Source organism: Podarcis raffonei, chromosome 16, assembly GCF_027172205.1.
Source record: "Podarcis raffonei isolate rPodRaf1 chromosome 16, rPodRaf1.pri, whole genome shotgun sequence".
Taxonomy (NCBI): Eukaryota; Metazoa; Chordata; class Lepidosauria; order Squamata; family Lacertidae; genus Podarcis; species Podarcis raffonei.
In genome coordinates, this window is record NC_070617.1 from 2,484,469 (window position 1) to 2,511,062 (window position 26,594).

General features: G+C 48.3%; 1 protein-coding gene across 1 annotated transcript in view; it reads left to right on the forward strand.

The window, feature by feature from the left end:
* The first annotated feature begins 5,078 nt into the window (after positions 1-5,078).
* The window catches only part of RORC (RAR related orphan receptor C), a 90,586-nt gene continuing 69,070 nt past the window's right edge, over positions 5,079-26,594 (forward strand). The window contains exon 1 of the mRNA XM_053368943.1: positions 5,079-5,250. Within this exon, the coding sequence (XP_053224918.1) occupies positions 5,175-5,250 (76 nt within the window). The 5' untranslated portion in view covers positions 5,079-5,174. The remainder of the gene's footprint in view (positions 5,251-26,594) is intronic.

Here is a 26,594-nt window from a genome sequence, read left to right on the forward strand (position 1 = left end):
GAGATGGAAGGAAGGAAGGAGAGAGAGAGAGAGAGAGAGAGAGAGAGAGAGAGAGAGAGAGCTGTAGTTGCCAGAAACATCTGGTTGGACTGAGAAGCTGCACTAAATAAACGTAGCCATTTTGGCCAGTAGCCGTCCAACAGTGGAAGTAGCCTCTGACAGCTACTGACCAGTCTCCTCCATATATTTGCCAAGCCTTTTGCTATTTAAACCAAGCAGCAAATTTCCACATTTCTTCTAAGCGCTGCACCAGTTGAACTTCTGCCTGCGGCGCAGCTGTTTAGAGTTTGCTTCTTTAACTGCAAGAGAGAGAAAAGCTCAATGCCTTATTATTTTATATTTTTGTAAACAGCTTCCTCAACCTCGGCCCTCCAGATGTTTTGAGACTACAATTCCCAGCATCCCTGACCACTGGTCCTGCTAGCTAGGGATCATAGGAGTTGTAGTCCCAAAACATCTGGAGGGCCGAGGATGAGGAAGCCTGGTTAGAGGGCTTGGTAATTGTTTCTTGCTTTTATAATCAACCAGCAAATAAAGTGTTATAATAATATAATTGAATAATTATTCAATAATAATTTTTGAAGCAGGTCTGTCTGATTCTGCTTTAAGTTTGCAGACCGACATCCAGAGGTGTTGAGGTTTGGGGAAGGCTGGCCTAGTAGGTAGAGCTGACGCAAGAAGTGTCCAGTTCAGGGTCAGGCCCTCAAGAAAAAGGCAAAGGCTGCAGTCCTAACCTGGGAGCAAGCCATGGCAGGCAGAAATACTACTGGTGCAGCTCCAACTGCCACTTTAATACAGAGCTCTCAACTGTCTTGGTGTGGTTTTTCCTGCGGATCTTTGTTCCCCACCAGGAAAAAGGCGAGTTTTCTAAATGCAAAAAAAGAAAGAAAACAAAACAGATGAAAAGCATTGGTCTTCCCGCAAAAGAAGGGAGCCATTCTTGCAACAGAGACAGGAGAAAAGTCTTTTAAATGGGAATATAAAGTTGGGGGGGGATTTTAAACAAAGGGCAAGAGGAGGGGGAGATTCTTCTCAATGCAAAAATCAAATATAAATTCGGGACATTTTAAACGCTTGACAACAGGGAGAGGGGATTCTTTAAATGCAAAGCAAGCATATGAACTTGAGTGTTTTTAAAAGATGGAACGAGTGGGATTCTTTCAATTGCATATGAAATGCAAAACGTTCCAGGAACTAAGAGCCTTATAAGAGAGAGAGGAGGAGGAGTTTTGAAATGAAATAATAAAATAAAATAAAATAAAATAAAATAAAATAAAATAAAATAAAATAAAGGAAGGAAGCCTCCGGACGCCCATGCCCGGCTCCACGTGACGGGTGGAGAAGGGGTGGGCGGGGCCGCGGGGGATGATGGACAGGGCGAGTCACGCGGCCTCGGCGTGGCTGCCTGCGCGGCTGTGTTTACCGCGCGGAGTTTGGCGAGGCGCTGCTGGCCCCGATCCAGCGCCCGGGCTGGAATGACACGGAGCAAGAGCTCGTTGTGTAATGTGGCAGAGCAAAGCCCAGCCCCGGCTAATCGAGTGCTGCTGGTCGGAGCCGCTGGGTACCAGCCGGGCTCGCTCTTTTTTAATGGAAAAGGGCCAAAACCCGTGGGTTTGGGCGTGCTGCACCGGTTGGATTTCGGCCTGTCGAGGGAGATGTTAAAGAGGGGGAGGCAGTTCGGCCGCGAAGGGGGATTGCAAGTGGCATCCGCTGGGAAATGATTGGCTAGTGGGGGTTGCGCGCTCGTGGGGAGCTGCACCGGTTGTGTTTCTGCCTGTCAAGGAATGAGATGTGCCGAGAAAAGGGAACACAATGCAAAAAAAAGCGAGGGGGTTATTTCGTAGGGTTAGGGTTCCCGTGCCTCGCAGGGGAGCTGCACCGGTTGTGCTTCTGCCTGTCAAGGAATGAGATGTGCCGAGAAAAGGGAACACAATGCAAAAAAAAGCGCGAGGGGGTTATTTCGTAGGGTTAGGGTTCCCGTGCCTCGCAGGGGAGCTGCACCGGTTGTGCTTCTGCCTGTCAAGGAATGAGATGTGCCGAGAAACACAAATGCAAAAAAGAGAGGGGGGTATTTCGTAGGGTTAGGCTTCCCGTGCCTCTCAGGGGAGCTCTACCGGTTGTATCGCTGCCTGTTGAGGCAGCTGTCAGAGGAAGGAGAGGGGGCGGCCAGAAAGGGACGTTGGTCGGATAACAGAATGGGAAGGGTCCCCCCCAAAGGTCATCTACTCCAACCCACCGGAATGCAGGAATCACAACTGGAAGAATCCCTAAGAGATGCAACCTCTGCTTCCGCCCCCTGCCTGTTAATGCAGGAATTAAAGGAAGATGCCGCAGCGAAACGCCCCCTGCAAATGTTTTGGTATGGAGGGTGGGGTGGTGGAGCTATACCGGTTGGATTCCTGCCTGCCCCTGTTAAAGTACCGAGTGGTTTGAGGAGAAGAGGGGATAACCCAAGTACTGTTGGGAGGAGAGGCGCTCCGATAACCCAAGTACTGTTGGGAGGAGAGGCGCTCCGGTTGCATTTCTGCCTGAGAGAAAGATGGGGAATTGGGGTTGGGAGAGGCAGCCAAAGACCAGCTGGGGAGAAATAGTGGGGCTGGGGGACAGGAGGGGGAACTGCGTGCGCAGGGCGCTGTACCAGTTGCATTTCTGCCAGCTGTGCAACTTTTACGCATAAACGAGGAGAATGGCAACCGCTGGGCAATTCTTTGTGAGGCTGCGCGATTTGTATGCCTAGAAAACTGCTTTTGTTGTACTTCTGCCTGTCAAAGAAGGCGTTTAAGGAAGGAGACATTTGCAGGACACATCAGAAAATACTGCAAGGGCAGGCGGCGTTTCATACCCAGACAACTACACCAGTTGTATTTCTGCCTGTCCGGCAGTAGCTAAAACCAGCACAGCCTCACCAGGAAAAAAAAAGAAATAAAAGATTACAGGTTTCAAGTGGAAAGTACGTTTTCAGGGTAGGGATGTCGAAGAACAGCACCAGTTGGATTTCTGCCTGCCGTGGGACATTTCAGTGAGCAGGAGATGAGAGTGTGGGCACTTTGGGGAAAATATGGGCCTATGTGGCTTTCCTTCATTTTTTCCGCAAAATGATTCCTATGTGAAACTTTGTCCCCCAAAATGTAATTCTTTAAAAATATTGTTTTAACAAATGCCTATGAAAATGCAGCCGCTCTGTTTATAAACCAGATATAATAGCAACCTACACAATTCAATAGAGGGGGAGATTGTATATACGGGACTTAATGTCCGTATAAAAACTTTTACAAAGAGGAAATCATTTTATTTATTTGTTTTGCAGACCTCACCCCAGTTAATTTGCAGCGTGTAGTTTGGCAAATGCGCGTTAAAAACACTGATTCCGTTTTTTAGAGGGACACACCACCTGTTGAGTTTCTGTCTGATGTGCAAGCTATTACGCGGGTGTTAAACGCAAAAGAGCAGGCCTCGCTGGGACAGCTGGCAAACCTAATGTTTCATGTTGGCATGCGGAGCGGGGCGAGCAGATAAAGCCCTTTGCCATCCAACAGGTGGAGTAGGGCCGCCCGAGAGGCAGAAATACAGCTGGCAGTGTCTTTTCTTCCAAGTAGGTGAGCTGCTAGTTGCAGGAAAAGCTTCACCTGTTTAATTATGGCCTTGCTGCGATGTTAATAGGGATAGAGGCCTCATCGGGGCGGGGTGGCAGTCTTATATAACGAGGCAGGGAGGGGCCGAGGGAGGGGCGAGCTGGTTGCGTGGCCAGCAGAAACGCAACTGGTGATGTTGTTTAGGGAAAAGCTTCGTTGGTTTAATGGCAAAGGGTCAGAATAGGGAATGCTGCAGACAGAAATTCAACAGGTAATGCCCCCCTAGATTTTTCTGGTGTGGGATTACTGTTCAGTGCTGAAAGGCACAGATGGCTTATGAGAGAGGGAGTCGGGGGGGGGGGAAGCCTTCCTTGCTAAGATAAAGGCGGTAGAGCACCAGGTGAGGTTTCTTCAAGTTTGGGAGAAGGATAAGAGGAAGCTTCACCTGTTTAATGACAGCCCATAATTGTGCAGTTCTTCAGCATCTAAGCTTTAGAGCTGCGGCAGAGCAAGCGTTTGCGAGACAGACAAAAATCCAACTGGTGAGGTCTGCTTTCCAGCCACGGTGACACCTTCTTATTCACCTGTTTAATTAAAACCTGTTGCCGCAGTTATTAAAAGCTTCAGACGCCTTGTAAGAGAGGGGCGGCTAACAGAACCCTCTCCCTAAGAATAACAATAACTAGGGAACGCCTGGCACAAAACAAGCGCCACGAAGCAGACAGGAATGCAACAGGTGCTGTGCGTGCGTTTCCCCGACCCAAGGTGGTTAGGAAAGCTTCACCAGTTTAACGACAGCCAGTTTTCCAGTTGTTAAGCATTAAAGAAACAACTTCAAGCGGCGGTTTGAGTGACGCAGGCAGAAAATTAATAGATTCCCCCCCCCAAGGGGGGAGCATTAATCAGAGAGGGAACGCTTGACCGGTTTAATTGCTGCCTGTTGCACGGGGTGAAAGGAGCGAGTGTCTGGTTAAGCACAGGCGAAAAGTCTACGGGTGACAAATCTTTTCCAACGAGGAGGGAGGAGCATTAATCAGAGAGGGGACGCTTGACCAGTCTAATTGCTGCCTGTTGCACGGGGGACGAGAGTTAAGCACAGGCAGAAAGGAAAACAAATCTATGGGTGACGAATCTTTTCCAACGCAGCGCTGGCGAGTGGTGGCGGGGAAGCATCAGGGCGGGGAAGCTTGACCAGACGAACTTCTGCCTGCTGCCCAGACGGGAGGTGTTTGTTGGCGAGAGTTTGGTTAGGCAGAGAGGCAGAAAGCGCAGGGCCCGTCGCGTGATTTTCCAGCCGGGAGAATGCCGCGGTCCGGGCGGGGAAGCTGAACCGGTTTAATTGCCGCCTGTTGCGCAGGCTGGCCGCGCGGGGAGGAGCCGGGCCGCGTCGGTGCGCCCCTGGCGGCCGCGCGCGGCCGGTGCAAGCGCGCCACCGCCGCCGGTTCGGAGCGCCACTGCTCTCCCCTGCTCCGCCGGAGCCGCGTCTGCCTCTAGCCAAGTCAGCCCAGCAGGGTCCTCCCGGAGCGCCGGCGGCTGCGCGCTCTTTCCGCGGCCGGAGCCAGCTGGAGAGGCGCAGGGCGGCGCAAACTCCGCGCCGGCTCCATGGACTTCAACGCCAGCCTCGGCAGCCCCGCGGGAGCCAAGCGGGGTAGAGAAGCCGCCGCCGCCGCCGCCAGAGGTAAGCGCGCAAAGCCGCCCGCGATTGCGCCCTTGTGCGCCCTGGTGCGTCCTGGAGACGCGCTCTGCCCCGCTGGGGTCCAGGCGGTGGGGAGGAAAACACCCCCAAAGGGAGGGGGCGCGAGGCTTTTTCTGGTGTTGGGATGGAGAGAAGGACAGCTGTTTCCTTCCCCGATGGGAGGGACAAAAAGTGAAAAGGGGGTCCTTAAAGACGGGGGGGGGGAGGCGGGGTGAACGCAAGGTGGATTCCGAGGCGAGGTAAGTTTGTCAAGTGGGTATCCGGTGGGGAAAAGTGGGTGGCACAGGGAGGGGGGGTTGGCGTTGGACACACCCACCCTCCGCGATCCAGAGGCAGGAGGGTTCTTTGGGGAAAGGCATAGTTATTTCGGGGAGGGGGGTATCAAAAGAGAATTAAGTTGGGAGGGGGCTATTTGGGTGGGTGGAGAAAGGGGTGGTTGCATCTCAGCGAGGGGCATCGGTGACTCCGGTGAGGCGATATCTGGCAGAAATAAGGGGGGGGGTCCGCAAAGTAGGGCTCTTTTCCCACCCTCTTTTAAGCAACCCTATTTAGAGAGTATCGCTGTAGGGACTCAGCTTTCCCAAAAATGGGAGTGGGGGGCTAGCCAGAGGGGTTTCTAACCCTTTTGCAATCACTTCGAGATCGTTGAGCACCAGTGCATGTCCTCTTCTGCTGCTGCTCACCCCCCCAAAAAAACCCCACTCCCCTTAAAATGTTGCCTTTCCATGCTTTTCCACTATGCTTTGCAAAAATCAGATTTGTTCTGTTGCTTTTTCGGTGAGAGTGATTTGCAGTTATATCTCCCCCCAACCAAACCAGCGAGAATCTCAGAAGTGCCATGGATTATTTCCTCAATCTGTTGGGATCAGGCTGTGCCCAATACGTGTGGGTTTTTTTTGGGGTGGGTGGGAATGTTATATTCTCTCTTCCAGCGCTTTCCCCCCAGGGGGAACTCACCGGAACTCAGTTCCGGCCCTTCTCAGGTGTGTGGCATTGCCACTCTAAAAGAAGGAGGGAATTGTTCGTACTGAATTCCGGCACCTCTTCTTTTAAAGAAAATAGCACTGCCCTCTTCCCTCTGTATCAGGCAATAAAGACATCAGATAGGGCTGTGTGATCTGGCATCCTGTTCCGAACAGTGGGCAAAAATGCCCCTCAGGACCCAGGAGTGTGGATAGACTGCCGCTGGACCTGGAGGTTCCATCCGAGCCTCAGAGGACAACCACCAGATTCCCCGCTTGGGCTTCCTCAAAACTGGGATTGAGAGTCAAATGTGGCTCCAATAGGGGAGGCTGATCATAGGTGTCATGGCCAGTAGCCCCTGATAGCCCCCGCCCCTGTGAGACGCGAGTGATTGCATTGTTTACAAAAAAATAATAATATTCTGTCCCACATCTTCCCTTGCAAAATGACCTATTGGCCATCGGAACCACCTCTCCAAAATAAGGAGAAGCCACGTTTATGCCTCAATGTCTTTTATTGCTTCCTCCCTTCTCCTCCTCCTCCTCCTCCTCCTCCTCTATTTTTGCGGGATTTCAGTTTTGACATGCTCAGTTTTCTGAACAAAAAAAGTCTCTTGGGAGTGGGGCCCATTTCACAGGGAGGAAAATTGAGGCAGCTCTGTGAGGCAGGTGCAAGCTCCTCTTTACCAGTGTGCCGGAACAGAATGGAGGTTAAAGCAGGTTAAGTGTGTTGGGGAATTCTTGTTCTTGGGGTGGATTGCGGAAGGGGCTTCCCAGTTGTTTCAAAGTCGGGTGGCATATGCAGGATGAAATTTCTGGTCCCCGGAACATCAGCTCACTCTTACACCTTTGATGGCCACCCAGTTCTTCGTCTGCAGGTGGGCGTGTTGTCATGACTACCATAGAACCAGGTCTGCAGTGACCCATAGCTGTGATTACCCCCCCCCAAAAAAACACCTTTGTTGATACCCATGAAAAGGATTCATTGACTGTATGAAGGCATCTCGTTTATTCTCATTTAAACCAGGCCTTTGTGCATAACTTAGGTGGACTAGAAGCTTAGTCCTGGACCTTGAGTACTGGCCCTGGACAGTCAGGGTTGACAGTCCTGAATTTGAGGGACCGATTCCACATTCCTTCGTTCTTTTGACACCACCTCCTGTTTCTTTCTCAAGAGAGAGAATCTTCACAAAGGCACATTCTCCCCAAATAAGCCCCCAAAGGAAAAGTATCCGAAACGTGCTTGCAAACACCCTTCGCTGTTAAGAAAGATAAAGGCATATACTTCATTCTCCAGACATCTGCTTTGCAGGTGGAAGGTTGCAGGTTCAAATCCTGGCATCTCCAGGTGAGGTCAGGAATGTGCCCTCCCTGAAAACCAGGAAAACTGTCAGTGTGGACGAGGCTGAGCTGGGCGGACTAACAATTTCACACGGTACACAGCATTCTGGGGTCAAAGGTGAGGCTGCGACATTTCCCCTGCACATTTTGACACCAACCCCCCCAACCTTTTGGGATTATGTCTCTCTAGCCTGATCACCTGTTGAGGCACCTTCCTGGGGGCATGCCATACATCTGAAGCACATTTTCCTTCACCCCAAGAATCCTGGGAACTGTAGTTTTGGGGGGTGCTGGGAACTGTAGCTCTGTGAGGACTAAACTACAGTTCCCAGGTGCCTTTTGTTGGGGGGGGTGCTTTAATCTATGGTGCGTACACAGGCAAAGGGAGGCCTGGGCTGAAATCCTGGTAGGATTAATTATTCTAAGGCCCAGATTGCCACCGCCACCCCTTCGCTGCGGTTTTTTTTCTACCCTCTCTTTTTATTTTTATTTTTTTGTCCCCTTTGGGGTTGTTGACAAAACCCTCCTCCCATCTGAGAGAGAGAGAGAGCGCCCCAATTAAGTCATTTGCATGGTGGTTACGGCACAGTGGCAATCTCGAGTCCTTTGCTCTCTCCGGCAGAGAGAGGAAAAGAGATCGTATCTCTCTCTCTCTCTCTCCGAGGCAGAGAGAGAGAGATGAGTTGTGAACGCGGCTTGGCCAGTTTCAGAGTGAAGCTAGGTTTCGTTCCGCAGCGTCTTCTGCCTCGCTAATGAACACCTTCGCTCTCCTGTTAAAGCCATCTCCTGCCACCCCAGAGGAGACTCCCTTTCTCCATCTCTCTTGGGACTGAGGTGGCCCAGAACCCTTTGGATTCCCTGGTACAGAGGGTAAACCCGGCCTCCTCCTCCTCCTCCTCTTCTTCTTCTTCTTCTTCCTCCTTCCCCCCCCCCCGCAACTCCTCAGCCGTCACCTCCAAGAACTGGCGCTGCTCTCATCTCTCCGAAATCTTTTTCAACCTCTCCCCGCAAGAATACTTTCAAAGTTTTCAGCTCAACATCTGGCTTCCGTTTTCACTCTGCAAATTTGACATGTTTTGTCTCCAGGAGTTTGAGGGGGGGCATTGTTAGAGGAGAGGGGCTTTTTCTGCTTTTTAAAAAATTTATTTAAATATATATTACTTTGCTTTTCAATGGTCCCGGGCACTCCACGAAGAACCCTCTCCGCTTAGGGCAGAGGCTTAAATTTGCATCTCTCTGTGTGTGAATCAGCATATGCAAATTGGGGTGCAGGTTTATTACTTCATTTATTTAATGAAAACACTTGTGTGCCGTAAAAAGAAATCAAGGCGGTTCATGGGAATCAAAACATATTCAGCCAACCAAACGGCGGGTTGGACTACATGGCCTCCCGGAGTCCCTTCTAGCCCTACAATTCTTTGATTCTATTTTTCTATTTAAAAATGTTTCAACATTTGTTTCACAGGGTGAAGCCCTTGAGACTTAAAAAAGCCACAAGTATGTAGTCCGTCCCTGCCAGCCTTCTCAGTAATGTCTAGCTCCTTTATTTATTTGGTTTTTCTTCCAGACGTTGTGTTCCTCATATCAGAACTTCTTGAATAGCAGGCTGTTTACTACCCCGTTCACTTAAAGCCTGCAATCTTCCCAAACACAAGAATCCTGGGAACTATAGTTTTACTGGCTCTCCGAACTACAATTCTCAGCACCCTCTGCGAACTACGCTTCCCAGAAATTCAGGGAAGCTGTATGCTTTGAAGATGCGGTGAGCACACAGCGCAGAGTAGACCCATTTCAAATGAATGACCTGTGTTAATCAGTTATTTCCCCTTTGACTGATTTCTAATAGATTTTCTTCTTTGGCTCAGTACTATAGTAGCCTGTTAGCCCAAATATTGTCCACAAAGTAGCCTGGTTGTTACCAAATTGTAGCCCTGCACCCCAGTAGCCTATTTTCTCCGTAGTCTGATTTCTTCTCCCAGCTAACAGCTGTCAAATATTTACATCCGGATCTCGCGTCTTCCCCAATTTTTTATCTCCTTGCAGAACTAGCAGATGAGCATCGTCTTGGGTTGTTTGCCTGGGTGGTCAGTTTGGGGTTTGAAAGCAGAATCCTACCATATTTTTCATCCTGGTTCCACAACCGTGATGATTAGGAACATTGGGGGGAGAGTGCTTGCACGTCAAGTTGCTGGGATTTTTATTCCTAGTTAAGGTAGTGATGCCCAACAGTCAGAGCAGAGGTTTTTTGGCCAGTTCCGGAAAGGATGTGGTGTCTAGTCTGCAAGTCTCTAAGGATGAGGAATAGATTCCTTGGAAGTGTGTGCATTGTGGGACAGTGGAAGAGTCACCTAATGGCTTCAGGTAGCTGGCATGGCAGAGCTTCATGCGGCTGTGATGCTGTTCATTTAACTACAGCGCATCTGTTTCTCTCGTTGACTTCTTCAGAATTGTGAACATGTGTTTGCGTGTAGAGAGTGTCCCTTGAGCCCATCTTCTAACCCAGGCATCCCCAAATTCAGCCCTCCAGATGTTTTGGTACTACAATTCCCATCATCCCTGACCACTGGTCCTGTTAGCTAGGGATGACGGGAGTTGTAGTCCCTAAACATCTGGAGGGCCAGGTTTGGGGATGCCTGTTCTAACCCTAATACTCCCTTCTTTGCCAAAATCCTGAATTTGGTCCAGGGGTCAGCAAACTTTTTCAGCAGGGGGGCGGTCCACTATCCCTCAGACCTTGTGGGGGGCCGGACTGTATTTTGAAGAAAAGAAATAATGAACGAATTCCTATGCCCCACAAATAACCCAGAGATGCATTTTAAATAAAAGGACACATTCTACTCATGTGAAAACACGCTGATTCCCGGACCGTCCGCAGGCTGGATTTAGAAGACGATTGGGCCGGATCCGGCCCCTGGGCCTTAGTTTGCCTACCCATGATTTGGTCTGCTTGGAAGAAAAGCCAGGTGAACTCTGCATCTGCTCAGAGGCACTCTTTCCATTCTTATTAGATGCTCCCGGTGGGCTTCAAGACAAATTCTTCGGGCTCTGGTCCTGAGCTAGGTTGGAGCTCCCATCGAAAGCCCATCCCCCCCCAGAAACAGAACGCTGGGAACTGTAGTATATTCCCCACCCATAGCTACAGTTCCCAGCACCCAGTATTCTTTCTTTGGATGTGTGTATGGAAAACCATGCTTTTGATGTGCTTCGAATGTGCAGCGCGTACTTTGTCTGTGGTCACGGTGCCTCTGAGCATGTACAGAGCGGGGGACCTTTTCAAGCACATCAGTCTAGCAGCTGGGCCATATAGTGTTTAGGGAAGCTTTTAATGTTTGATGCATTACTGTATTTTAATATTTTGTTGGAAGCCGCCCAGAGTGGCTGGGGAAGCCCAGCCAGATGGGCGGGGTATAAATAAATTATTATTAATATTATTATTAGGCTCTCCTCGTTTAATCCCCACAAGAACCCTGTGAGGTACGACAACCTCAGAGCCAACCACTGTCGCCCAAGCCAGCTTCATCTAGCAGAGTGGGGATCCGAACCCTGGTCTCTCCCAGGTCCTAGTCTGCCACTCTAACCATTACACCACCGCTGCCTCTCACCTAGCGCTATTCCCAGGAGAATCACTGAATTGGAAAACATACCTAACCTGGGGCCTACACATTGCAGTGAATTTATTCTAAGTGGAATGTAGTTAGAAAGGAAATGACTAAAGGTATCTAAGAACCCTCTGGAGACCTCACAATTTTACCAGCCGATTGGCGTCCCAGGATTTGGACCCGGGTAAACTCTGTTCCCGCTCCCTTCTTGCAAGCAATTGCTTTTATTTTTAACCGCTTAGGATTTCAGCTAATATGTTAATGCGCCAGGCAAGGGCTCTTTGCTGGGGGACCAGCTGATCTCCCTCAGACGTGATTCTTAAGCTGCTGGTAATCTCTGCCCCACCTCCCAGCTCCAAAATCACCCCCCCCCCAAAACGGGCTGACATGGCCCCCTCCGGTCAAGCCGGCCATCAGGTGGGTTTGCTGCATCCTTCGGGGCGGGGAGGGCACTTTCAAGAAACCGGCCGCCTTTCCCTCGCGAGAAACTTAAATTTTCTCCCCTGCGTAGGTGGAGAGACTTTTGCTGCATAAAGCAAAACAGAAAAACCCTCTTTGTTTGAGCTTTGGGGCCTCGGCTCTAGGGAGAAGAGGAATTTCAGAAGCTGCCTTGTACCCAGTTAGACCAATTGCCTCCCTAGCTTAGCACTGCTTACACTGACCGGCAGCAGCGACGCTCCTGGGTTTCAGAAGGGGAAATCTTTTGCAGCCTGGCGACAGCGGTGCTCCACTTCCTTCCGAAGAACCTGCGGTGGACATGAAGGGATGGATTTGACCCACCAGCCCCACCCAGAAGGGCCGCTGGTCAGGGGTGCCCCGCCCCTGATCTCTCCCCCCAATAGTGAGGCAGCACTTCTCCTTCGGAGCTCCCTGCCACTTGACATTAAGTTGGCGTCATCACTGTTCCCTTTTAGACCCCCACGGAAGACATCACTGCTGTAACAGGCTTAGATCCAGACATCTGATTTGGTTTACATTTGCGGGTTTTTGTTTTGCTTGCTTTTAAAGTGATTTGTCAAGCTTAATTGTTTTCTCCGTGTTTTTAGCAGTGGTTTAAATATTATTTTTAATTTAAAAACCAACAAGCAGGTGCGTTTGCCACCCAGCGCTCCTCTGGGAGCTGTGTTCGAATGCTTCTCAAGGTAGACCTGTGGAAATGAACGGAACTAAACTAGTTATGTCTGTGAGCTGCCCTGAGCAGGGCTAGCATTGAATAAGGAGGTTGAATACAGTGGTACCTTGGTTCTCAAACGCCTTGGAACCCAAACACTGCAAACCTGGAAGTTAATGTTCCAGTTTGCAAACCATTTTTCAGAAGCCAAACATGCTCCGTTTTGAGTTATACTTTCGTTTTGAGTGTTACGTTGAAGTCTGTCTGTTTTTGCTATTTATTTTGAGTTTTTGTTTTTGCGACTGTGTGGAACCAAGTTCAGCTATTGATGATTGATTGTGTGCCTGCAGTACATTGCTTATTGCTTTCATTTTATGGATCAATTGCTGTTTTAGGGGTTGTTTTTAAAAGTTTGGAACGGATTAATCCATTTTGGGTTCCTTTCTATGGGAAAGCACCCTTGGTTTTGGAACGCTTTGGTTTTGAAACGGACCTCCGGAACGGATTAAGTTTGAGAACCAAGGTACCGCTGCAAAGGCATTTTTAAAAACAGTTTGCTCTTGACCGACAAATGGTGGAGAATCTCAGGATTGGGGCCCCAAATGCATCCATCCGGTGCACTAGGGAGGGGGATCCAGCGAACTGCTTTTTACCGCTGTTGCACCTCGCTCAGCTTTGCCGAGTTGGACCGGCAGGGATGCAGGAGCTGTGGGAGCCTTTCCCAGCCCTGCTGGCGGGTCCCAGGGCTTGAACCCGGGATCTGGTGCAGGTGAAGCCAGTGCTCTCCCCCCCTGAGCTGTATTCTTTCCCCATGGGAGGGTGGAGGCCCAGCAACTTCCTGGAGGGGCCACAGGTTCTCTGGAGAACGCACTTTTCTGGGGGAAAAGGAACACAAGGAGAGTTGGGGGATAGAAGCTCCAGGCCAATTCAAGAGTTGGAGTTAGCAGAGCGGGAGATACTCAGCAGTACCCCCCGGATCCTGGCTCGGGGCTAGCTGAAAGTTTCACAGCAATTAAGGAGGGTAGGAAGACTTGGAGAGCTGAAGGCAGCAGCAGAGCCGAGCGAAGTCCAGGGAGATGGAGAGGCCCCCCCACACAAGCACCCAGCGATTCATTCTCACCTGCCCAAGGCTGATGCTGATTTTGGAGGTGTGAAATTTAGCAGAGAGAGAACCGCCAGGGCAGGATTTCGGTTCAGCAGCTGGCCAGCCCTGCCTTTCCCGCCTCGGTTTCCCCATCTGTGAAATGGGAGGGATGTTCGGCGGCGCTTTAAGCCGCGAGCCTCTCCGCTCGGAAAGTGACTGTCAAATGTAAAGGCTTTGGAACCTCTCTTTCAATCTGCCTGTTTTATAAAGTACAGGGGTACCTTGGTTCTCAAACTTAATCCGTTCCGGAGGTCCGTTCCCAAACCGAAGCATTCCAAAACCAAGCCATAGAAAGGAATGCAAAACGGATTAATCCGTTCCAGACTTTTAAAAACAACCCCCAAAACAGCAATTTAACATGGATTTTACTATCTGACGACACCATTGATCCATAAAAGGAAAGCAATAAACAATGTACTGCAGTCACACAATCAATCAATCAATCAATCAGTAGCTGAACTGGGTTCCGCACAGTCACAAAAACAAAAGAGCCACAAAAACAAAAGCACAAAATAAATAGCAAAAACAGACAGACCTCAGCATAGCACTCAAAATGGAAGTATGGCACTCAAAACGGAGCACATTTGACTTCTGAAAAAGGTTCGCTTACTTCTGTGTTTGCAGTGTTTGGGTTCCCAGTTGTTTGAGAACCAAGGCGTTTGAGAACCAAGGTACCACTGTATCTTGCGATGGCTCCTAGATGGGATGGCTGGCTTGTGCCTCCATTGTTGGCGAAAGGGTGTGTCCTCCTCGACAGAGCTCTTCTTATGGAGTCTCCAGGTCCAGGGACAGTCTATCTAGAAATTTTGGGTCCCTGGGGGCGTTTGACCACTGTACGAATGGGAGGCTGGGCTGTGACAGACCATTGGACAGACCTTGCAGGGGTGTTTTCCTCGTGTGCTTGTTATAAACCGTAAAAACCACATGGAAAAAGAATTTGGATCATCAGCTAGCGATTTGCGTAGGGGTGTCAACCTTGAACCAAGAGGGACGCCCCCCCTCTTGTTCACCTGTCTTGTGAGCCCGCCACACATTTCCAAGTGCTTGCATTTCCTGAATCTCTTCACCCAGCTAACATTTGTCCTGGGATGCTTTGTTAGGAAAGAGGATGTGGTTTTTTTCCTTGTTGGTTAAAGGTATTCCACAGAGAAAACCATAGGCAAAGGTAAAGGGACCCCTGACCATTAGGTCCAGTCGTGACCGACTCTGGGGTTGCGGCGCTCATCTCGCTTTACTGGCTGAGGGAGCCGGCGTACAGCTTCCGGGTCATGTGGCCAGCAGGACTAAGCCGCTTCTGGCGAACCAGAGCAGCGCACAGAAACGCCGTTTACCTTCCCGCCGGAGTGGTACCTCTTTATCTACTTGCACTTTGATGTGCTTTCGAACTGCTAGGTTGGCAGGAGCAGGGACTGAGCAACGGGAGCTCACCCCGTTGCGGGGATTCGAACCGCCAACCTTCTGATCGGCAAGTCCCAAGCTCTGTGGTTTAACCCACAGCGCCACCCGCGTCCCTAGACCCTTATAATCACTTTTCCATCTTCCTGGATGAACTCTTCCAGCTCCAGGCAGTAAAATGAGAAGAGGCCAAAGATTTGATGCGTTCAACTAAGTCTGTTTCGGACTTAGGGATGGGCAGGTACGTCCAGTTTCAGTTTTTCCAGTCTCAAACTCAGTTCTCCATATTTCCACATCAGCTTGTCTTTTCAAGTCCTTCAGCGTTTAAGTGCAAATCTCTCCCAATATACCCGTGTCTGTATGCATTTTTGCCTAAGGCACCCATTTTTAACAATGCGGTTCCCCCAAATATAAACGCTGTTTTCACTCAAATATTTACCCTTTGCACTATACGTGAAAACGCTTTGCACTCTTGTTTTTAAATGCTTCTTTTGTGTCTGTTCTGTCCTGGGCTCCTTTTGGGGAGGAAGAGGCGGGTGCAAATATAACAAATAAATACCCTGGTATGTGCATTTTTTGGCGACACGTTACTGGACTGGGGGATGTTGCATTGCAACATCTGGAGAAGTGTGCATTTCAAATGAAACGACTTTGTCTTTGAATGTCGACTGCTCCTCCATCCCTACTCAGACCCAGCAAAATCAATGGGCTCAGAGAATCAGTGGGGTTCGTTAGCTGTGATTCCTCTATTCCATTAATTTCCATGGTTCTGTTCTGCATTGGACTTGGTTGGGTTCTGCTGGTGCCCTCGGCCGCTCCAGAGGGCATGGCTTGAAGCGACAAAAGAAAGGCACATTTCCTTTATATATATATAATTTTTTATTAGTTTTTCAACATATCATTTTCAACAATAATTACACGTACTTTTACATCTTATACAATTTTTTTGACTTCCATCAATCACATCTGAAAATTTTCCAATCTATTCACTCTATTTACATTTCTCATTTTCACTATTACTTTTAAATCTCATAGCTAATATCTCTTTTCCTTCTCTTCTTTGCAATATTTCATATATTTCTCCTTACAAAACTTATTGTAGTCCTGCTAGTGTAATTTGTTGATTACAGTTGCTCTTCAAATAGTTCATATATTTCTTCCAATCTTCTGTGAATCTCTGGTCCTTCAGGTTTCCAATCCTTCCTGTCATTTTATCCAATTCTGCGTAGTCCATTAATTTTGTCTGTCGTTTTTCTTTCGTCGGAATTTCTTCTTGCTTCCATTCCTGAGCCAACAATACTCTTGCCGCTGTTGTTGCATATAAAAACAATTTTGCATCCTGTCTATTAATATCCTCACCTATAACGCCCAGTAAAAATGCTTCTGGTTTTTAAAGAAATATATATTTCAACATCTTTTTCATCTCATTATATATCATTTCCCAGAAGTTTTTTACTGTCTTACATTTGATAAAATGTTAAGAAAGGCACATTTCCGTTCAACATTAGGAGAAAAATATGGGTGGTGGGAACAGTTTGACAGTGAAACTAACACCCTCGTCTAGCGCAGGCAGGTTTGACTAGAAGACCTTATGAGGTCTCATTTGGTTCCATAATTCTGTAAACGGGCCAATACAGGAGGTACCTTAGAAGCGTATCATTTGTGGGTCTTCATTTCCCGCCTCTTCCCGACTCCATTGACCAACACACCATCCCTTTATTTATTGATTATTCGTTTCATAAAATTTGCACATGGTTTGTTTGTTTGTTTGTTTGTTTGTTTGTTTAAAAACCCCTCAAAGCGGTTTGCAAAGCGATGAAATCAAGGGGAAACGTTTACGTTAAAACACGAGCAGGAAGTTAAAATGTTAAAACGAGATTAAACTTGCCCATCGCGTTTCTGAGCATCTGGGTAGACTGGTCTGATTGCTCCAAGTGGCAGGGACTGAAAAGGAAAGGGCCCCTGCCTTGGTCTCAATAGGCGGGGAGTTCCAAAGGTGCTGCCGTAGTAGACGCTGGCGTTCTTACGAATGCGGGTGTCATGTGGCAGCTGTGTGTAGCGCCAGTCCTGCCAATCGAAGCAGAGTTTGCTACCACCCCTTCCCGTACATGGGACGGCTCCGGCGATGCTTAGCAGACGGCGTTTGTGCCTCAGAAAGGGATTTACCCAAGCAAATCTGTGGGGTTGCCCACCTGCCTTTAAGCGCCGCACCCTTGCCTTCCTGCTCTTCCCTTGTCAGGCTACAGTTATAATAATAATAATAAATTTTTATTTATACCCCGCCCTTTCCGGGTCAAAAACCGGGCTCAGGGCGGCTAACAACAAATTTAAAACACTTAATTGTAAAAGCAGCATAAAGTACAGTATAAAAACATGAATAACAATAAAATTCAAAAATCAATTTAGGGGAAATAAGCATTAGATAATCCTCAGGGCTAGCTGGCTGAATTGGTCCTACTTGGTCCAGCAAGGAGGCCAAGGGAGAATTAGCTGTGGGGTCTCAGAGCGGGGAATCTTCATAAAAGGGGAGGGGGAGGGAAGAGAAGGGAAATAAAAGATCAGGCTGAATTCAAATTAAAGGCCAGGCGGAATAGCTCTGTCTTACAGGCCCCGCGGAAGGAGGTTAAATCCTGCAGGGCCCTGGTCTCCTGGGACAGAGCATTCCACCAGGTCGGAGCCATCACTGAAAAGGCCCTGGCCCTGGTGGAGGATAGTCTGACTTCCTTAGGACCTGGGACCTCTAAGCTATGGTTATTCATGGACCTTAAGGTCCTCTGCGGGGCAGACCAGGAGAGGCATTCCCATAAATACGAGGGCCCTAAGCCACAAAGTTAGCCTGGCCCCCTGTTGGCGGCCGTGCAAACTACAACGTGACGCTTGCAAAAATATAATATAGGAGAGATGTTCCCGGTCTGGAATGTGGTGTTTGAGAGAGGGTGGCCCAGGCTGCAGTTTGAGCTTGAAATACAGAGGGCATCTTTCAGACTGGTTTTCTATATAATATACTCAGGGGGCACCTGCCCGATAGGGGCATCCTCTGGTCTCTGGTGAAAGAGCAGGAGCGCTACAGCTCCCAGCACCTTTAACTCTACAGTTCCCAAGATTCTTTGGGGGGGAGCCATGTCCATTGAAATGGCAGGAGTCGTGCCAACGGTCACACCCACATGCCCATTTAATGCCCACGTAGAATCACGAGAACCATAGTTTACCCCCTTGCCGTGCTACGCTTCCCAGCACCTCCAACAATCTACAATTCAGGTGCTTTAAGTGAGTGTTTTGGGAATGAGGCCAATTTCCCAGAAAGCTGTTTCTGCTTTCCTTCCTCCCCCACCCACCCCCGTTCCTAAAGATGTGTATGGGGGCACATCCCATCAATTAAAGCGTCATCAACGAGAAACTGAGTCACTGGTGAAACTGATACAGCTTTCTCTTGACCTGACTAACAGCTGACACAACAGAAGTTTATAAATCTATATTCCAAGTGTGGCTGCACCATAGATTTTTATAACGCCATTAGGATCTTGGCAGTTTTGCTTCCAAGTCCTTTCCTAACGATCGCTGGGATCTTTTTTTTTTACAGCTGCCATACACTGGTTCAGCATTCTGTTGTTTTTGTTTTATATATATATAGTTTTTTTAATTGATTTTCCATTTAAACGTATATAGTAGCATCGTTATTATTCACTTTCCTTCCTTGACTCTTTAGAGCCTGTCAACTTTCTTCCCTCCCAACCCCTTGGCTTTCAAAAGTAATCACAGCATTTTATATATTTTCCAATTCTAATATAACTCGTTACAAAATACCTCATAATATAAATAAATATAGAAAGGGGGGAATTCTCGTTACTAGTCTTCGGATAACCCTACTAGTGTTGTTAGTTGCTTACAACGATCTTTTAAATATTGTGTAAATTTACTCCAGTCTTTTTGGAATACTTGGTTGTGCTGGTTTCGGATTTTTCCCATCAGCTTCGCCAGTTCTGCAAAGTCCACTATCTTCATCTGCCACTCTTCTTTCGTTGTGGTTCAGCATTTTGTTTTATGTGCCACGACCCCAATGGCATCTATTCAGATGCCATTAGTGTAAAATACGGGTAGGCAAACTAAGAACAATCGCCTTCTAATTGTCATGTTTTTACATGAGTAGAATGTGTCCTTTTATTTAAAATGCATCTCTGGGTTATTTGTGGGGCATAGGAATTCGTTCATATTTTTTTCTTTCCAAAATATAGTCCAGCCCCCCACAAGGTCTGAGGGACAGTGGACTGGCCCCCTGCTGAAAAAGTTTGCTGACCCCTGGTGTAAAACAAGGGCAGCCAAAATGATGAACAGGGTGAAGCAACTCTGTGAGGAAAGGTGGCGGCGTTTGGGATTTCTTGGTTTAGAGAAAAGTCAGATAGGAAGTGACCTAATAGGAGTTTATGAAATGATGAAGAAAGTGGATAGAGGGGGGAAACGGTTTTTCTCCCTGTCTCATAGCACAAGGACATGGACTTCCAAGGGAGTATGAGGTTTGGGAGATTTGGGCCAGACAGAAGAAAGTCCTTTGTGCAGTGCAGTTAAACTGTGGAACTCCTTGCCACAGGAGACTGGGTTGGCCCCCAGCTTAAAGGTAAAGGGACTACTGACCGTTAGGTCCAGTCGTGGACGACTCTGGGGTTGCGGCGCTCATCTCGCTTTAGTGGCCGAGGGAGCCGGCGTACAGCTTCCGGGTCATGTGGCCAGCATGACTAAGCCGACTCTGGCGAACCAGAGCAGCGCACGGAAACACCGTTTACCGTATTTTTCGCTCTATAAGAGGCACCAGACCACAAGACGCACCTAGTTTTTGGAGGAGGAAAACAAGAAAACAAATATTCTGAATCTCAGAAGCCAGAACAGCAAGAGGGATCGCTGTACAGCGAAAGCAGCAATCCCTCTTGCTGTTCTGGCTTCTGGGATAGCTGCGCAGCCTGCATTCGCTCCATAAGACGCACACACATTTCCCCTTACTTTTTAGGAGGGGAAAAGTGAGTCTTATAGAGCAAAAAATACGGTACCTTCCCACCGGAGCGGAACCATTTTATCTACTTGCACTTTGAGGTGCTTTTGAACTGCTAGGTTGGCAGGAGCAGGAACCGAGCAATGGGAGCTCACCCCGTCGCGGGGATTCGAACCGCCGACCTTACGATCAGCAAGCAATTCTTCTGAATACGAGTTGCTGGAAACTGCAGGACGGGGGAGAATTGCTCTTGCATTTGGGTCTTGTTTTGGGTTTTCCAATCGGGGCATCTGGTTGGCCACTGTAAGGACTAGATGAGCCATTGGCCTGACCCTGCCGGTCATCAGAGGAGCCCAAAATCGTCACTTTTTAAAAAAATAGGTAGTTGTAATAAGATGATCAAAATATAAAGCCCAGCAACTAAGAATCACAAATCCACGTAATAAAATTATGTTGCCGTTTAGGGTTTCTTTCTTGAAAGCGTCTTCGCCTCTCTTCTCTTTATTGAAACGGCAGCAGCGACAACTGCTCGAGGTGCGGCTTATCAAAATAACCGAGTACGAAAAGACTGAAATTGAAGTTTTGAAAGGAAATGTGGCAACCACAGCAGAAATTCGGCAGATTGAAAGTTAAGGCCGTTGAGAGTGGCAGCTGTCGGTGGGACAGAGCCCTTCTTGGAAGGGAAGGTTTGAGCTGACTTTGCGAAGGCGGATCGAGACATTTGGGGAGAGTTGTAGCATGTGCCTTGCATGCAGAAGGTCCCCGATTCCGTCCCCTGTCTGAATCCCCGGAGGTCCACTGCTGCTGCCAGTCAGTGCTGGTGATCCCAAACTACTGGCTCTGCAGAAGGCAGCTTTCTTTCAACCTTTCTGCCCCCAGAAACTCGCTCCCTGGAGAAGCCAGCCGGGCTCCAGCCTTGCTGGCAGAAACTTTCTTGTTCCAACAGATCTGGGAGCTGACTACTTTTAATGAAAGGGCTGGTGCCATGATGTTTTTATTATAATTATTGGTATGGTTTAAATACATTTGTGTGTGTGTGCACGTGTGCGTGTAGTTTTAATTCTCTTAATGCTTTGTTGTTGCTTTAATTATGGCTTTCCCCCGCCCGTGTTTTTAGCTGGACTCATTTCACCTGTAACCTACCTTGAGTGTCCATCAGGAAAGAAGGCGGGTTAATATTATCATTATCGTTATCATTATTATTTCCTAGAATGCAACGGGTGCCTTCCTCAGGAGGGTGTCCTGGGGTTCCGCCATTGTCATGGAGAAAGTTGCATCACTGGTCGTACTGAAGAGCCCCTCCAGACTGGGGTTTTTTGGGGGGTGGGGGGTTGTGATTTGCACAATAAAAATGCACCAGTGAGAGCTGGACCATAAAGAAGGCTGATCGCCGAAGAATGGATGCTTTTGAATTCTGGTGCTGGAGGAGACTCTTGAGAGTCCCGTGGACTGCAAGAAGATCAAACCTCTCCATTCTGAAGGAAACCAGCCCTGAGTGCTCCCTGGAAGGACAGATCCTGAAGCTGAGGCTCCAAGACTCCCTGGAAAAGACCCTGATGTTGGGAAAGATGGAGGGCGCAAGGAGAAGGGGACGACAGAGGACAAGATGGTGGGACAGTGTTCTCGAAGCTACCAGCATGAGTTTGACCAAACTGTGGGAGGCAGTGGAAGACAGTAGTGCCTGGCGTGCTCTGGTCCAGGGGGTCACGAAGAGGCGGACACGACTAAATGATTAAACAACAACAAATGCACCAGTGATTGGTTGATACCAGACTGTCTGCACTTTATCCTGCTTTCCTCGCTCCCTGGGAAGAGGGATTGATTGCTGAACCACTCTGGAGAATATAGCTCTGGGAAGGGAATCTCCCAGCGACTCTCATAACAAACTGCAACTCCCAGGATTCTTTGGGGGAAACCAGGAGTGTTTAAAGTGTTTTCATGGTGCTTTAAAATAAAGAATAAGAATAAGAATAATATATTATTTATACATCCAGCTGGTTTTCCCCGCCACTCTGGACAGCTCCCAACAGAATATTAAAAATAGACTCAAACATTTAAAAATCCCCTAAACAGGGCTGCCTTCAGATGTCTTCTGAAAGTCAGAGAGTTGTTTATTTCCTCGACGTCTGATGCTTTCAACCTGTGCTGTCCTCTTGGTCTAAATCTGGGCCTAAATCCTAAAGCTGTATTGTTTTTAACACTCGATTGGGAGCCGCCCAGAGTGGCTGGGGAAACTCAGCCAGATGGGCAGAGTATAAATAATAAATTATTATTATTATTAATTATTATAAAGCCCCCATTGTCCTTGGGGGGGGATTCAATTCAGTTTGAGTGGAACAGCTAGCTTAACCTCGTCCGTCTGTGTTCTGTAAGACGTTCAGGCACGGTTATATCCGAGATGGTTGTCCTTTTTTTGTTTTTGATGGTGAAGATATATTTTTAAATTTCATTTTGTGCTGCATTCTGTATGTATAAGGCAGAGGGGACAGTTGGATAGCAACTGATGGCAATAAAACAGAGCTTAAGGCAGGGTCCGATATGGTTTCAAATTGGATGGGGAGCCCCGAGTTATTAATGGGTTGGAGCTTCCAGCCTTGCCAGGTGTGCTGACGGTCATAGCTGTCAATGTTTCCCTTTTTAAAAGGGAAATCCCCTTATTCCGAATAGGATTCCTTGCAAGAAAAGGGAAAAGTTGGCAGGTATGCTGACGGTTGATCCCGGACTTTAAATCACAGAACCTTAAGAGTTGGAAGGGGGATCAGACAAAGTTAAAAAAAGGGGAGTGGTTTTTTATGTCAAAGAAAAATGGAACCCCAAGTTGTTGTTTAAGGATGAGGAAGGAAGATACATTGCCGTGGAAATTACAGCACAAGGCGATAAATATCTTTTATTGGGAATTTATGCACCAAATGATGGAAAAGTAGAATTTTTCAGAAATTTGGATTCTAAACTAAATGACTATCTGGAATATAAAATAATATTAATGGGAGATTTGAACGGAGTAGTCTCCACATTTTTGGATAAATCGCAAGAGCAGAAAGTACAAAATGCAGGCAGACTTCCAAAATTGTTTTTTGAGATGGTAGGCAAATATGACCTGTCAGATATATGGAGACTACACAGAACCTTAAGAGCTGGAAGGGGGACCTCAGGCGACATCTAGTCGAACCCCCTGCAAGGCAGGAACATTATTGAGCCACGCTATGCAGACTTTTTTGGGAAGGCGGAGGGGATGGCAACTTGAAGCATCAATCTGGAGAACCGAATTCTTTTTTAAATGGGGAGAGCAACTGGCACACTTTCATTTGCCCTTTGGTACTGGGGAGTCAGCTCCCTTTCGGAGCTCCCTGCTTCTCCCAGCGGCAAAATGCGCCTGATTCTGGGGTGGAGCAATGGGTAATTCAGTGACTCGGGAGAGAAAAAGGAGCTGGAACAACAGCAGGAGAAGGAGGAGGAGGGCAGGATTTGGGAGGGGCGCGTCTCTTGGGGCGAAGCACTTGGAGCAGATCAGGGAGAACAGGCTATATGTGTGTGTGTGTCTTCACGTATGTGTGCGTTTCAGAGAGAGAGATCGGATCAGCCAGCTCAGCGCTGAGGAATTCTAGGAAGGTGCCACGGAAATCTTGGCTTTCGAACCTTCCTTGCTTCCGGAGGCCTGGGCGAAAAGCTTTGGGGACATTCCTCCCCGCTCCCCTTATATTCCGGCAGCTGGAAGGCAGGAACGTCAACAGCTGCCTTTGCACCGAGTCCACCTAGTATTTCTGGCACTGACTGGCAACAGCTCTCCAAAGGGGAGATATTTCGCCTGCAGCCCTGAGATGGAGTTGCCGGGGTTTCTTAGACGACTTTCAGAGTTAGAAGGGGCCTTGAGAATCATCTAGTTCAGGCATGTCCAAAATCCGCCTTTGATTGATTTAATCCGGTCCCTGTGGCAGTATATGTCCTGGTGTGAAATCCTAACTATATATATATATATATATATATATATATATATATATATATATATATGTTGTTGTTGTTGTTGTTTAGTCGTTTAGTTGTGTCCGACTCTTCGTGACCCCATGGACACTCCTGTCTTCCACTGCCTCCTGCAGTTTGGTCAAACTCATGCTGGTAGCTTCGAGAACACTGTCCAACCATCTCGTCCTCTGTCGTCCCCTTCTCCTTGTGCCCTCCATCTTTCCCAACATCAGGGTCTTTTCCAGGGAGTCTTCTCTTCTCATGAGGTGGCCAAAGTCTTGGAGCTTCAGGATCTGTCCTTCCAGTGAGCACTCAGGGCTGATTTCCTTCAGAATGGAGAGGTTTGTTCTTCTTGCAGTCCATGGGACTCTCAAGAGTCTCCTCCAGCACCAGAATTCTCTCACATATATATATTAACATACCATTTTCAACAGTAATTAAACATACTTTTACACCTTAATCAATTTTTTGACTTCCACCAGTCCTGTCTGAAAATTTTCCAATCTAATCTCTTAGTATGCATTTCTTACTCTCCCTATTACATTTAAAACTCATAACCAATATCTCTATCTTTATCTTCTTTGTAACACTTCGTATATTTCTCCATACAAAACTTCTTGTAGTCCTACCAGCGTAATTTGTTGATTACAGTTGCTCTTCAAATAATTTGTATATTTCTTCCAATCTTCTGTAAATCTCTGGTCCCGCACGTTTCGAATCCTTCCTGTCATTTTGTCCAATTCTGCATAGTCCATTAATTTTGGGTGTAAAATCCTAACTTCAATCCTAAAAAAAGCTCAAAAAGCTCGATTCTAAAAGTCTGGGGAAAATGTCCGTCCTTTGGTCGGCCCTCATGCATGTTCAATTCATCAAATCTGGCCCTCTTTGAAAATGTTTGGGCACCCCTGATAGTTCAGCTGCAGCTGTCGTTTATGGAGCTCAAACCTGCAACCTTGGCATTACCTGAGCTATCCGAGGCCTTCCTGCATTCGAAGCCGATGCTCTGCTCGCTGAGCTGTGTGGCCTTTGCTCTCATAAAATAAAGCAAGCTTCCAGTCCTCATGAATCTGCATGGAACTGATTTCAGGAGGAGCCTAGGAAGTGGCCCAGGCAGACCCTCGGCCCTTCTGGATCAGGAGCTGTGTGCCTGGAGATGTCGGAGGCTGAACCAAACTGCGTGGCTTGCCACCCAGGGTTAGCCCTTCCCTTCCAAATAAACCAAGGAGGCAGTCCTCATGGTTCTAGATAGAAGGTAAAAGGTAAAGGGACCTCTGACCATTAGGTCCAGTCGCGGACGACTCTGGGGTTGTGGCGCTCATCTCGCTTTGTTGGCCGGGGGAGCCGGCGTACAGCTTCCGGGTCATGTGGCCAGCATGACTAAGCCGCTTCTGGCGAACCAGAGCAGCGCACGGAAACGCCTTTTACCTTCCTGCCGGAGTGGTACCTATTTATCTACTTGCACTTTGACGTGCTTTCGAACTGCTAGGTTGGCAGGAGCAGGGACTGAGCAACGGGAGCTCACCCCGTCACGGGGATTCGAACTGCCGACCTTCTGATCGGCAAGCCAGGAACTCAGAAAACTGCCTTGTATACCCAGTCCGCCCATCTGCCTCTCCAGATTGCGGCTGCCTACTCTAACAGGCAGTTACTCTCCAGGGTTTAAGGCAGGGGAGCCTACCTGCAGAGGCCGGGATTCGAACCTGGGACCGTTTGCTTGCAAAGTGGGCACTCTGTAGCTACCGAGACACAGCCATGCTTCCGGCAGGTGCCAGGAACCATGCAAAGGGAGAGCCCCACTTACGGGGGTTTTTGGAGGTGCCTGGTTGGTCGCTGTAAGAAGGCGGCCCCCCGGACTCCCTGCCTGGCCCTCGGGGTTCCACACTGCCCCCCACAGGTGCTTTTGCCTGGCTGGAATTTGCCCCTGAACTTAGGAAACGCCTCTTGCATTCCTGGGAGAAGGAGACCCACCCCCACCCCCTGCAGAAGCTCGACTACTGTACAAAATGTTGAGTTATCTGTGTATTGCTCCACCGACTTCTGCCTCTCTTGCCCCCTGGGTCCCTGGAGATTTCACCCAAAGGGTTTCCCCTGCTTTCAAGGGGAGTTTCTCTCCCCGGCCACCTTGATCTCCCCTGAGGCAAACGTCCTCTGCGTGTCTGAACCCTGGAACGGTAAGTCCCTGCTGTAACATCCCAGATTTCAGGAACCATCCTGTTTCTCTTTGTGCAAAGCACAGCTGGATCTTCCTTCCGCTTCTGGGAGACGTAGCTTGGAAGAAAAGGAAGGAGTTTATTGCTCTCGCCTTTCCATCCTTTCGGATCTGATCTTCCAGATTTCAGAAGCGGGTTCAGGAAACCCAGAACCCCTCCCTGAGTGTCCACTCTCATGGGACATTTCAGAGAGAGAATTTGCAAAGAAGACATTTTGCAGGGGGTGGACTAGATAACTCTTCGGGTCCCTTCAGGATCTGTGATTGTGATGGGTTTAGGGAGGGCTTTTTCTGTTGTGTGTATGTGCGCTTCGAAGTGATTCTGAAGCAGCCACCTGTGTTGCATTTTAGAAACCTCTCCTTGACAATATATTCCGAAATATCCTTCCTTTGAACGTGATTTTCTGCCATAATGGGGGGGGAAAAACCCCAAGCACCTCGGTGGTTGTTTATTTTTTGCATTTTTAAAAGCTTTCTTGTAGATTGCTTTTGGATTTTTAAGTGGGAGCCGACTTCCAGATTTAATAAACCTCACTGTGATGGATTTATACTCAGAGCTGGGTGGTTCTGACCCAGTCTCGTTTTACTAGCATTGAGCTGCCTTGGGTATCAGCAACCTGCGTT